General features: G+C 46.1%; 1 protein-coding gene across 3 annotated transcripts; it reads right to left on the bottom strand.

Annotated features, from left to right (window-relative positions):
* Positions 1 to 1,944: 1,944 nt before the first annotated feature.
* Positions 1,945 to 12,329, bottom strand: BRD2 (bromodomain containing 2). 3 transcript variants are annotated; one of them, XM_069944303.1, is made up of 13 exons: positions 12,018 to 12,329; positions 11,150 to 11,918; positions 9,069 to 9,369; positions 7,619 to 7,756; positions 6,930 to 7,074; positions 6,625 to 6,833; positions 6,169 to 6,534; positions 5,938 to 6,066; positions 5,622 to 5,828; positions 4,589 to 4,824; positions 4,157 to 4,461; positions 3,643 to 3,792; positions 1,945 to 3,188 (listed from the first exon to the last, which is right to left on the bottom strand). In XM_069944303.1, the coding sequence occupies exons 2-13, from the start codon at positions 11,179 to 11,181 to the stop codon at positions 3,055 to 3,057; spliced, it is 2,352 nt and encodes a 783-aa protein (XP_069800404.1). In that variant the 5' UTR covers positions 11,182 to 11,918; positions 12,018 to 12,329; the 3' UTR covers positions 1,945 to 3,054. The 3 variants fall into 3 exon arrangements, with proteins under 3 accessions (XP_069800404.1, XP_069800403.1, XP_069800406.1); XM_069944302.1 differs by having other exon boundaries at positions 6,169 to 6,537; positions 12,018 to 12,327; XM_069944305.1 differs by lacking the exons at positions 11,150 to 11,918; positions 12,018 to 12,329 and adding an exon at positions 8,336 to 8,434 and having other exon boundaries at positions 6,169 to 6,537; positions 9,069 to 9,156.
* Positions 12,330 to 13,129: the final 800 nt, after the last annotated feature.

The raw sequence follows: 13,129 nt of genomic DNA, 5'->3' as shown, positions 1-13,129 counted from the left end.
TTCAGATGGCTAAGGCTGCGTTCACACGTTTTTGCAATCCATTTTTGCAAAAAACATGCAATTTTGTTCAGTTTTTCCATTGACTTCCATTATATATATATATATATATAAAAAAAAAAAAAAGTATCAAATCAGATACGTTTGTGTCCGTCAAAAAAACAAAAACGGATCGGTTTTGATCTTTTTTTTTTTTATACTTGAAGTCAATGGGAAAACAGATGCACTCAATTGCACCCGTTTTTTCCATCTGTTTTTTGCAAAAAAGTAGTGTGAACCCAGCCTTATCAGTAAAAACAGCGATGAAAAACACTACACACTCCTCTTGCCACAAGGCCTGGACAGCCCCACAGACTTGCATTGGGAATTGTGATAGTGTTGGAGGAAAACACACAGTGCAGACTTCTCCTGGCCAGATAAGAATTAGACCCTTAAAACATTTTATAGGTCTGTATGACATGTCAAGTTTTTCAAAATGAAAGGTATGCTCCAAGTGTGGATTCACAAAAAAAATATTGTGGAGGACCAGTGTATATTAAAAGGATGTTGCTAATGACCTGCCAACAAGCAGAATCCGTTCATAGCAGTGTGTGAATGCGGCCTTAAAGAGAACCAATCACCTAAAATTCACTATCCCTATTATCAAAGATTCTCTCTCCCTAAGTCTATCTATGAAGATACAGACTGCCTTTGCAGTCTGTATCTTATTCTTTACCTAATTCTTCCTCTTCTGTGAAGTAATGCTGGGCGCCGCCATCTTGATGACGTCACGCTGGAACGCACTTGACGTCATCAAGATGGCAGCTGCACCGGAACAAAGGAGCAGGTAAAGTATAAGATACAGACTGCAAAGGCAGTCTGTATCTTTACGAAGTCTATTTATGAAGATACAGACTGCATTTGCAGTCTGTATCTAATACTTTACCTGCTCCTTTGTTCCGGTGCAGTAATGCCGGCCGCCGCCATCTTGATGACGTCACGTGCGTTCCAGCGTGACGTCAACAAGATGGCGGCGGCCGCCATTACTGCACCGGAACAAAGGAGCAGGTAAAGTATTAGATACAGACTGCAAAAGCAGTCTGTATCTTCATAAATAGACTTCGGAAAGATACAGACTGCCTTTGCAGTCTGTATCTTATACTTTACCTGATCGTCTTGTTCGGTGCAGTAAGGCCGGCGCCGCCATCTTGATTACGCTACTTGCGTTCCACCGCTGGAACTCAAGTGACATAATCAAGATGGTGGCGCCCGGCCTTCCTCCACCGAACAAGACGATCAGGTAAAGTATAAGATACAGACTGCAAAGGCAGTCTGTATCTTCATTTTGTCTATTTATGAAGACACAGACTGCCTTTGCAGTCTGTATCTTATACTTAACCTGATCCTCTGGTCCGCTGTAGCATGGTCGGGCGCCGCCATCTTGATTTAGTCTCTTGTGTTCCAGTGGTGGAACGCAAGTGACGTCATTAAGATGGCGGCGCCCGGCCTTGCCGCTCTGCATGACGGGAGCTTCCTGTCTCGCGCCGGCTCTTTTAAAAAGAGCCGGCGCGAGACAGGAAAGTAAAAAGTAAATATTTTAAAAACGCAACCAAAAAAATAATCAATTTACAAATATTAATAAAATAATGAAATACATCCAATTAGGGGAAAAAAATTTTTTTGATCATCATCCATGATTGGTTCTCTTTAAGACTGGTTTCAGAGAAGCATGATACATACAAGCTGCAGATCCTGAAACTACCTGAACACAGAGCATCAAAAATCCCTTCTCCTATGACACTATGGTTCTAATCCAGATTGACAAATGTACATTCAGGTAATAAGACAGGACTGGACTTGCTCCCATATTACACTTGTTTGAAACCAGGCTAAAAGGTTTTATTAGTGGAGAGGAAGCTTGTGTGGATTGCCCCAGAAAACATCCCATTCCCAATGATCACACATATCTGGAAGTATATTTTTTTTTCTTTATTTACATGTTCCCAAACTAAAGGGTTTGAACAGATACAAGAGAGACGAATAGTAAAGACGTCAAACATGGCGACAAACAAAAACAGTCAATAGGAAGAAAATAAAAACGTTTCCAGGTAAAAAATAAAGTCACCCTTTACATTGAGAAACATGCCGCTTGTGCAACTTGTAATATATTTATATTTATATATAGATATATACAGAGCTTATAAAATCTTACATCTACACCGGCCCCTGTATCAACAGGGACCCTCTGTAATTATTTTACATTATAAAACAAAAAAGAAAGTTACTTCCTTCTCTTAAAATAAATACAAAAAAGGGGGGAAAAAACTGAACACAAACATGAAAAGGCTATACAAGACTTCTGTAGATGGGTCTGGATACAAGTTGACCATGTCCGGAGACAGAGCTCGCCGTCGCCTAATACGTTGCATGCATCAGAGGGCTGAAGGGTTGGCTATGAAATCTTATCCCAGTGCCTTAGGCTTGTAAGACATTTTGAAGGCAATTTTTCTGGACCCTCGAGCAGCCCTCTTTGCTGTGCTAAAATTCCTCCGACGGAGCGCACGTCAGTAATACTCGCAGCCCCGAGCGAATACTCCAGCTGAGTAACCTTCCCAAGTGACACAATAAAATAAAAACAGAGAAAACACTAGAAGAGTCAGCTGTCCCAGTGCGGAGACAAGTCAGAGCAAGGACTCCACTTCTTCCAGGTGTCTGTGCGTTCCATCTGAACTTGTAAACAGAATAAAATAAGGACACTGCATCATTCTATCACTTGCCCAACCACCCTCAATAATGCTCTATGCCCTTGTAGGAGTCAGATATTAAGGGTGACGCCTCATGCTCCAGGTATTCCCCCAGCTGTGTTTATGTGCACCACTTGCCGTGGGGAAAAAAAGAAAGGCAGGGACTTCAAAACATCCAAAGGCCTCAAGTTTGTTTATCCCCCAAACGGGTGTCGAGTTTGGTTCGCAAGGGTTCTGTTCCTGCAGATCCTTTATAGAACCACATACAAAGCATTAACCTTCCCAGCCTTCCTTCCCTGTTCCAGTGAAAAGTCACGTAATAAGCCCGCACCCCTCAACCAGAATCTGAGTCACTTGTATCTGAGGAGCTGGAAGTGGAGCTGCTGCTACTGTCAGAGTCCGAGCTGGAGCTGGAAGCACTGAGACGGGAGACAGACACCGGCTGCGCCGATTCCACCTTTTCATGGGCTGCAGAGTGAAAAAAAAAAAACAGAGTTAATACAATGGAAATTAACTAAAACACAATACAATGGTACAAATTTTGAGACCAAACTACATATGACTAGAGAAGAGCACGACTGAAGCATTTGAATACTGGTGGCTGAAGTTAGAAGCAAGTTCTCCAGGACTCCATAGGGCGGCAGCCACAGGAAATCAAAAGCTGAGCGTTCGGGTTTGGAGAACGTTGCACTAAACCTAAACAGCTTAACAGGTCCGCTCAAAACTTCTCTATGAATCTGTCAAACCAAAAGGAAAAGCCGCCATACAAGCACAGTGACAACTGATGTACAGCAACATCTCAGCAGCTATATAACTGGTATGAGGGACCAATGCTGCAGGGACAATAGTCCTAACAGGATCTTTACAGCAAGTGAAGAAATCGAACTTTGCCCTCCCCTGGTTATAACTTTCAGGCACTCACCTTTCTTGGGTGGCTTTTTGGTGGAGTTTAGTTGCCCGCTGACATCCTGTAGTCTCTTCTCCAGCTCTCTCTTCTTCTCCAGGGCAATCTCTTCTTTTGTTTTCCCCATCGGCTTCTTCAGTGCTGCAGAGAGCACAGAGTTAGGGGGAGCTGAGGAGGGTACAAAGAAGAACATGCGTTATAAACAGGGAACCAGAATACCAAACCCCATTCACATCTATGGGGACGGCTGCACGACAATGCTTAGGAAATACTGTCCCATTAATCCTATAAGTAACAAATCCACAAATAATTTTAGTTTTTAAGCAGCTCCACTCCCAAACTGCATGGAAATTAAGACAAGACTAAGATTTAATTGGATTCATACAACAATGTAGATTTGCTCAGAATTTATTGGGGCACCCACTAAGTGAACAGCCCCCTGTACCTTGGCCCTGCACTGTAATATGGGCATCACTATACCCATCACAGACTATAGTTCTAGTTACTCCCAGAAGTATAGTAAAAGACTTACTGTAGGGCTTCCTTGGCTTCTTTCTTAGACAAGACATCACGTATCTCTCAAGCTCCCGAAGAGTAGAAGGTTTTAGAGTCTCAAAGTCAATTTCAATTTCCTCAGGGTTGGAATCTCGTAGCGAGGGTTCCCGGGACTGAATGATGTGCACTACACGTCCCAGCTTCTCTCCAGGTAGTTTGTTGATGTCCAGACTCAGCTGCCGCTTCTCATCGTACGTCATGGGTTTGCTTTCCTCCTCTTCTTCAGAGTCGTACATGACGGGTGGAGGCGGAGGTAATGATTTTGATGATTTCTTGGAGCTCCTAAAGAAACATAAGAATTATTTTTTTAGGCATAAAACCAATCAGAACATTGTGAAACAAGCAAATGCATCGAATAAAAAAAATAAAATAAATAAAAAAGGTAACAAGCAGCCTGACTCAAACTTACTTTGAAATCAGAGAAGTCATGCTGGTTGTGGAGGTGGTCCCACCAGACGAGGATTTCTTGGAGGACTTTTTGTTCTGTGATGGTCGCGCTTTGCCGCATCTCCATTCATCATCATCCTTCACTTTCTTCTTCTCAGATTTCTTCTTTTTCTTTTTTTCCTTCTTTTCTCGCTTCTTCTTCGGCTTGGAAATTGGGCCCTGTGATAGAGCAGCCAGCTGCTCGTGTACTGCTCGGAGCTGAAAATAGGAAAAAAAGTGTTAAAATGACTGGACTGGAACTTCAACCATTGGCTTAACCACAATCAGACTGGATTCATGCCCAACTGGTAACGTTAAAGGGAGTTTTCCCATTCTGTAAGTTTGATAATGACAGAAGCGTTTCCCCAGACAGCCCTCCATACTTTCATCAGCAGCTGGGTCTGGTATTAAGCTCACTACATTCAAGCAAATGTAAGTGTGTGATACAAGGCAGAGCGTTACTAAATGTATAGAGATGTGCCTAGTATTGTCAAAAAGTTGCAGCACTCCAAAACCCTCAAGTGAACTCAATGTGATTTATTCAACTAATAAAATAGCAGCAACATTTCGGTCCTTTCAATATGGACTTTTCTCAAGCTTAAAAAGGTCTAGAGCTGTGCCTGGTACGCTATGTACAAGACGGCTTCTTAGAAAAGCTGCTCATCAAGAGCGTCACATCACACCGGTCTAATGTAACCAGATAAATCCACTCACTAAAACATAAGGACGTTTTTGTGTTTGTAGAGCCTGGAAAGTGTCTCGGCTAGCGTACGCCATGCTTTTACCAACTTGAGAAAGTATTACCTTCTAAATCTACCATGTAAGCTCTATAGCAGGGATTGGAAACTTTTGGCAAAACTACAATTCCTTTAAGGCCTGGACAGCCAAAGCCAATGGGTATTGTACGTTTCCAACACCTGAAGGGCCGAAGGTTCCCCATCTGTCCTCATCCTACAGCAAATCTTCAATCAAGAACTATATGCCGACCCCACTAGGAGCAACCCCCGGCGGCTCACCTGCTCCTGAAGTTCTGCCAGTCTGTTCGCCCTCTCCTCCTCAGAGTCGTCAGAGCTCTCGCTCTCGTCCGAGCTGTCACTGCTGCTCTCGCTGGAGGAATCCGATGAAGATTTGGAGTCGGAGGGAGGCAACTGTGTTGACGTAGGAGGGGGAGTAACTACTATCGGCTCATCCGGCATTTTAGCATAACTGAATTCAAACACATCCTGGACAGAAGAAAATACAGATTAGTTTAAATACAAGGTCTAAAAAACAGCTTTTCGACAGATCACAAAAAACACCAACAATGTGGAAAATCGAACAGGTCGTTCTCACCTGCAGCTTCCTCGCCATGGCCACGACGTCGTGATCTGGGGGGTTATACTTGTAGCAGTTTGAGAACATAAGCCTCACGTCTGCAGCAAACTCTTGAGCGTCATGGAATTCTCTATTTTCCATTTTTTTCTGTACAAGAAGAACCATCAGTGAATATAAATGTAACAAGAGGGAACGGTATACAGTCGCTTCCGCACAATAGGCCGTGGCCAAGTCTGTCCCTCAACCCACCTTGATGGTGCTGAGATCCATGGGATGTTTAATGATTTCGTGATAATCGTGCAGTCCCAGAGCGGAGGCATCCACAGGTTTGTAAAAAGGCCAAGCATAGGCGGCGTGTTTCTTGGACAGCAGTTCTTTCAGTATTCCATTGCAGTATTTCAGCTGCTCGGATAGCTTGCCTTTCTTAGACGTCTGATGCTGCTGAGAGTCCGGCAGGTCCTTTCGAGGCGGCTTGATGGGCCGACCGCTTTCCCTTCGAGCGGGGATCTTAGCTGGTTTGTTCTCCGATGGAGTTAAAGGAGAGGAATCTCCGCTGGTGGCAATAATCGATGTGGTGGTTGGCGTTGTAGTGTCCGCTTTTCTTTTCACACCTTTCTTCTGTGGAGAAGAAACAACTTTAGCTACGGTCCAAGCAAGCTACCAGACGAGTAACTAAGGCCGCTCTTCTGCCAGGCCAAGGCTTACCTTTGCAAGCGGTTGTGTGGCTGCTGGAACCACTGGCAGCATGGTCTGAGCAGAGGCCATAGACTTCAGCATAGGATTAGATAGGACTGCAGGGTGCGGTAGATTAATGACTGTCGTGGGCACTTCAGGAGAACTTGGGTATAGTGTAGACTGAGACATGGAGGACACGGCTGGCACTTGGTGTGCGGTTGCAATTCCACCTGTAATGACTGATAAGACAAGAGCAAGTCAGAATTGCTTCAATTGTACGAGTCACCCAAAAAAATTAAAATAAAATAGTCACATGAAGCCTTGACGTCATTTACCTGGTGGTTTGTTGCTTGGCGATTTCACATGCTTGGTCTTAGTAGCGGTATTTGGGATCTCCTGCTCTTCTTGGGGCATCTGTGCCACCTTCTGTAAGAACATCTTCTCCAGGCTTTGGGCCATTAGCACAATGTCATCTGTAGGCTGTAAAGCACACAACAGAGCAAAAAACATAAGTTACTTATAAATGAATAAACCACACACACAACCCTGACAGTCTCCATTAGGCCACCATCTCACAGCAGTATTTGACGTTAGTATTTACACGATGAAGCAAGGCATGGATCGAAAACCTAGAAATGCAAATTTACTAAGTAGAGATCCTGTCCCAGGATATCTATAACCCATCCTACAGACTAAACCGAACAATGGCTGCGCCAACTTGTTTGGGTTCGGCCACTTTCTGCAACTTTGCTCACCTCTAGTAATTAGATTAGCACCATCTCCTAGGTTTGGCTTACAAACACTGGTGCCCATACTGACAAATACTGCCATATGAATGGCCTTTGTTTGCAATATGAACACAGTTGTGCATTAGCCTGAGTGTTATTTAACACAAAGGAATCCTCAGATCACTATGACCCATGTTCAGGACAGGTCTTGTAGCCATCATACTGATTTGGGGGGCAGAATACCCACCTTTATTAAGCTTATCAGTTACCAGCCTTATAACAAATCACTCACGTACCTTGTTATAAATATAGCAGTTAGTGAACATAGTGTTGAAGTCCTGCATACACTCCAGCGCGCTCCAGTAGTAGTTGTTTTCGAGCCGCCTCTTGATGGTGCCCATATCCATAGGTTGCTTAATGATTTTGTGATAATCCTGTAAGAGCAGCCAAGAGCCACAGAGCGGGGTAAAGAGAGTCATGGTAAGCCCCGGCGTCATTCAATGTAGTAAAGCCATAAATATCTGACGCTTAACGTTGGCAAGCAAAGAAAGTCAGGTTCCAAGACATTTGCATATTAAAAACCATTAAAACCAACTCCTAAACTGAGACACTGCAAGATGACTGCTCCTGTGTACCACACACCTGATGACAGCTCTGGGATATTTTGAGGACTGAACCTATAGGACTGTCCTGTATCAAACAATACCAGTGTATGAAGTATTAGGAGGTCCCAGAGACCATGTGTAGGATTACCAGTCACCGAGCTCACTGTTCTGATCTCTATCCAGTGGAGTAAACCAACACCTGTCGGCTTATAAGAGGCTATTATGCACCACGTGGGTGGCAGCACAGGCTCCCGGCCAGCACTGCGGCATCCCGCTCGCCCCATTGGAGTATACATACTGCCAAGATTTCTAGGGATACACAAGACTTGCCAACCGTGGGAGAGTGACAAGATGGTGATGTAGGGAGAATATGACTGTACTCTATAAGCTAAATAATAGGACACCTACCCGATTAATGTACCTTCATACTTCTAATCCAAGACATCTCAGTATGTGTAGCTTTATATACTTTGTCACAGTTGTGGGGTCCTGTACATATTCATGGATCTGCAAAATGTATCAATTGGAAATTTGCATTTCACAAAAGTAAAGAAAATAATAAAAATCAACCAAATTCACAAAATTATAGGGACGTGACTATATTATATGAAGCTTACGACTATGCAGCGCACGTGTCGACATCTGTACGGCTGTAGGGGGGGCCGAATGGGAAGAGTCAGTGGAAGTGCAGGGCAGGAGGGAAGTATGGAGGAGCTCTCCTTATACACAGAGATGCAACAACATACACTTTATATTACTGTCTTACATGGTCTCAGCTCTCATTGTTATATGCCTATGCATTTTTTTTTGTATCACTCATATGTACTCAAGCCGTCTAACGTATTTTTATTGTACATGGTGTTGGCGGTGTTGCCACTTTATGGTGTTCACACCTGATTATACAAATAAAAGAGTTTAAAAAAAAAAAAAAAAAAGATGCAACATTATAGGGTTCCTGTGCCCCATGGCACCAGAGGATGCCTTGTGTGTCCACAAACCAGAGCTGTCACCAGGTCGTGTCAATAATACCTCATAGCACAGATGGGTTGGAGTTTGTCAGGGACGTAATAATGAAAAACACAAACAGCAGCTGCCATTGACCGCCCCCCAGCAAGAAAGCCCTAAAGCCCCATAAACGTACCGGCAAACCAAGCTTTACGGCATCCACCGGCTGGCGGAACGGCCAAGAGAACTGGTGCTTCCACAGAGACTTCATGACCACCTTGTGTAGGTATTGCAGCTGGTTGGTGGAGCGCCCAGGCTTCTTGGGGTTGCTGACTTCTGGAGGAGGGGGATTGACTTGGGGGCTGTGACTGAAAACGCCGGACGTCATGGTGGGTCCCTCAAAGTCCTCGTATAGAAGGGAAGGCTTTCTGATGCGTTTTCCTGGTGTTCCCTCCACAGACTGTCCCATTATAGCATGGTTTATATCCAGCGGTGGCCTGCGGACGGCAGAGAGTCTCCCGTAAGTCACGTGTTACGACCTACTATCACGTAGCAATAGGAGGCAGCAAAAATACAGATCTGTCACACAGAGATGGGAAACAATGTAACAAGAGCCTGACCGCCATACACCGACGTCACCACCCTAAACAATAGACAGGCTCCTCCGCTATGGTTACGGCAGACTCGCCACAACCTGAACAGTAACATTTCAGGTCAGCCGTCTACATACCAGGAAACCGCTGCGAGGTGTAGGGGAGGGGGGTTACCGCACCATCTATGTGGTAATGCAGCTATACTGTACACAAAGCTGAATGTATATACCAGGATGGGGAACCTTGGACCTCCAGCTGTGGCAAAACTACAATTACCATCATGCATGGACAGACGAAGCTTCAGCATGATGGGAATTATAGTTTTGCAACAGCTGGAGGGCCAAGGTTCCCCATGCCCGGTATATACAAACAGTCTTTATACAGGGCTGTGGAATAGGATAATAAATGCATCCACATATACTCGTATAGCATGGTGGGTTCTGGGTTTAAATCCCCCCAAGAGCTTTATGTTTCCCCATTTTCATGTGGGACCCCCAAAAAATTCTGAACGTGCGCCTCATCAGGACTGATGTAATGACAGTCTCTATACATCGCTGTGGACTAGGCTGGCGCTATATAAACACAGGCACCAGCAATAACTTTCTAACGCTGAGCAGAAATAACGTGACCAGACGTCAGCGCTGAGTCAGTCTCCGTATCGGGGAAGTGTTGACTCATCCACCCTGCCAGACAGCGCCTCCTAAACATCACAGTATATATATATATATATATATATATATATATATATATTAATATTATATACACACAGTATACAGGAGGTGGTGACATCACACCCTGTGATCTCAAGTCTCTGCATACAAACAAGCCTTAGATATCTGAGGCGCAGCTAGTCACCGACTATACAGACAATGCATCCGCTTCCTCTCTATGGGAGACACCCTCACAACACACCACAGCGGAGTGTAAACAGTGGGTGCCTGATGTATATACAGAGACTGTGACATCACACTAACTGCCTCAATACTAACAAAGAAAAAGCATAAACCTTAAAGCTGCCCTCACTACAGCCACATCCAATAACAAGGCCTGGGAGGCTGAGCTCCAGTGTACAATGAATACAGCACTGCCGTAAACAAACACCACACAGAAGCCGTTACAATGTATAGAGATGCCAGGAATGATCCATTCTGCGCTGCGGGGGGGGACCGGTGCAGGGACCAGACATAATAAACATGACCCAGTGTGACGCTAAATACGCGGATAAAAAAACGCACTTCATTAAATAAGCCCAGACAACCACCACCGGTATAACAGGGATCCGTAGCCGGATTCCCCCGTTGCCGGGATACGCAGCGTCCCCTCCCCCGGGAGGTAGAGGTCTGGGCAGCCGGAAGAAAATGGCGGCGCCGCAGTTAGGAGGGCGAAGCTAAAAAATCATCCAGAAAATAGCAAAACCGCATATCCCCGGCAGACAATACGGATCGGTACCGAGTCACCGATCCGGGAGGTGAGAGCGCTGTATAAATCGTTAAGGCCGGAGGCAGCGTAACGGCCCGATGGATCGGTGTTGGTAGGGGGAGGGGGGAGACGCCATCTCTATGGAAGCAAGGCCCGGGAAGGGGGGGGGGGGACTGCGGGCAAGCTGCGATTTCTGGAAAAATACGGATTTATACAACAATTTAGGTTCTGTCCGGTACTACACAGGTCCATCCGTAACATGTACCTTTTAAACGCTGGGTTAAGGGCTGCCTCCATGCGGATGGATACGGATTGTGTAGACGCCCGCTCTCCGGCTGAGGGCGTAAGCGATCTCTTTGGCTAAAACCACTTCAGGCTTTGCCCCTTCCAGCTCCGGTTCTCCGCTTCAGCGAAATGGCGCCTCGAAGGCTGAGGCCGGTCTTATATAAATACAGCCGCCGCTCGCTATTGGTTGAACAAGGCCAACCCCTTGAAGAGTTCCATCCCTTCCATTCGCCGACGCTTACGTCAATTACAATGTTACACGCCCACTCCACTCAAAGCCTTTTCCTATTGGCTGTCGGGTCTCACGCTGTTTGACTGCCCCAAGTGGCCGCTTGGAGCACAACCACTGCAGCAGCATAGGAGGACGCGCCCTTTCCATCGTAGGACTCCAGGACAAGTGACTCAGCGCGGCTTCCACGTCACCCAAGAAAACCTCGTCTCGCATTGGCTGGAACCAGGCAGAACTCGGCGGCCCCGACGACCACCATTGGCTGTTACTAGGCAGCGGAGCTCAGACGGGGCGGGCTCCCCACATCACGCGACGTGGCCGTTGTTTTCTCCTTCTGGCAGCTTGAAGGAGACGGCGCCATCTTGTTGCGCAGTTGTAATGCTCTTCGCCGCACAATGGAGTAACCGCCATTTTGTCGCCACACGTTTATTTCCCCAGACGAAATATAAAGCTCTCCGCTCGGCGTCACGCATCAAATTTCACATCCTCGTAACGATAAGTTCACAGAATATCCATAAATCTGTAAAAGAAGCCACCAATTACACAAAATCCTAAATAAACTCACTAAAAAGGCTTAAAACAAACACGACACGGCATAAAGCGATAGATAAACGCTTACCGTACACCGATATGGGTCCATTTACGTCAAGTCACCCTCGGGGTCCACACAGCGCAACTCGACGGTTTTCGACGGTAACCGAAGCTTTTTGGCGAAAATAAGTCCGGTGTCCGGATGAACCGAGGTCCGCTTGTTAAAACGAGCCGGTTTCCACCACTTTCCGCCGCCGGAATGTCGTACCCGGTCCCCGCAGGCACACGCCGCCCCCGCCTGCTTAGATCCGCCGCCATTTTGTTGTCAGGAGCTGAGGCAGCAACGCTGTGCATCTCCATCCTCCTCCTCTAGCTCTCCTCTCCCCCTGCCGCCGCTCTCCCGCAGCTCCTGGGACGCCCCGGCCCCCGGATGCTAGATCCCTTCCGCCACCTACTGGCGGCTGCTTTCTTATTTCCTCCCCCTTTCTCTCTCCACACCTCCCTTTCTTCGCCTGATATGTGCATAGTCATTGCCCTAAGATGGCGGACGCTCGTTGTTCTAGTCATTTCCCCTAATGCAGAAAGAAAGTAAATCGTCACCTACATGGCGGGAAAGGGAGGGTCAGTGATCTCAGCGTCATGTCCCCCCTCACACACTGTGATAGCAGCTGCCCATGTACACGACGTCGTGTAGTTGTTGTTACATGAGGTGAATGTGACAGGAAAAATAAGAACCAGCGATGTCTGCCTCACAGCCTCCTCCTGTACTATGGTTTGTTATGGAGGGCTGCCTGTTCTCTGACCCCCTACATGTGACAGCTCCACCAGTCTCCCTCCAGCCATTGCATAATGCAATATTGAGAAACTCCATGGTGTAAATTTGTGGATTTGTCTGCTCCCCCCTCCCTGCAGAGAGTTGCGTCTCGCTTGCCTCAGACTACGGCTGCTATATTCTGTGAAGCGTGTCATCCTGAGATCACCACCAAAGTGTACACACTAGAACTCGTCTCCATTTTTTTTTCTCCCCGTAGATAAAGCACCGTACTGATCGATACTACCGGGGGATCAAACCCTGTACCAAATCGAAAATAATAATATATAGCGCCAACATATTCCGCAGCCCTTTACAATTCTGAAGGTCCTAGGCAACAAAAAAAATGTACGTTACACCCCTCTGAGCTAAGAGCACAGATATGTGTG

Source organism: Dendropsophus ebraccatus, chromosome 10 (genome assembly GCF_027789765.1).
Source record: "Dendropsophus ebraccatus isolate aDenEbr1 chromosome 10, aDenEbr1.pat, whole genome shotgun sequence".
NCBI lineage: Eukaryota > Metazoa > Chordata > Amphibia > Anura > Hylidae > Dendropsophus > Dendropsophus ebraccatus.
This window is presented reverse-complemented; position numbering and strand designations above follow the sequence as displayed.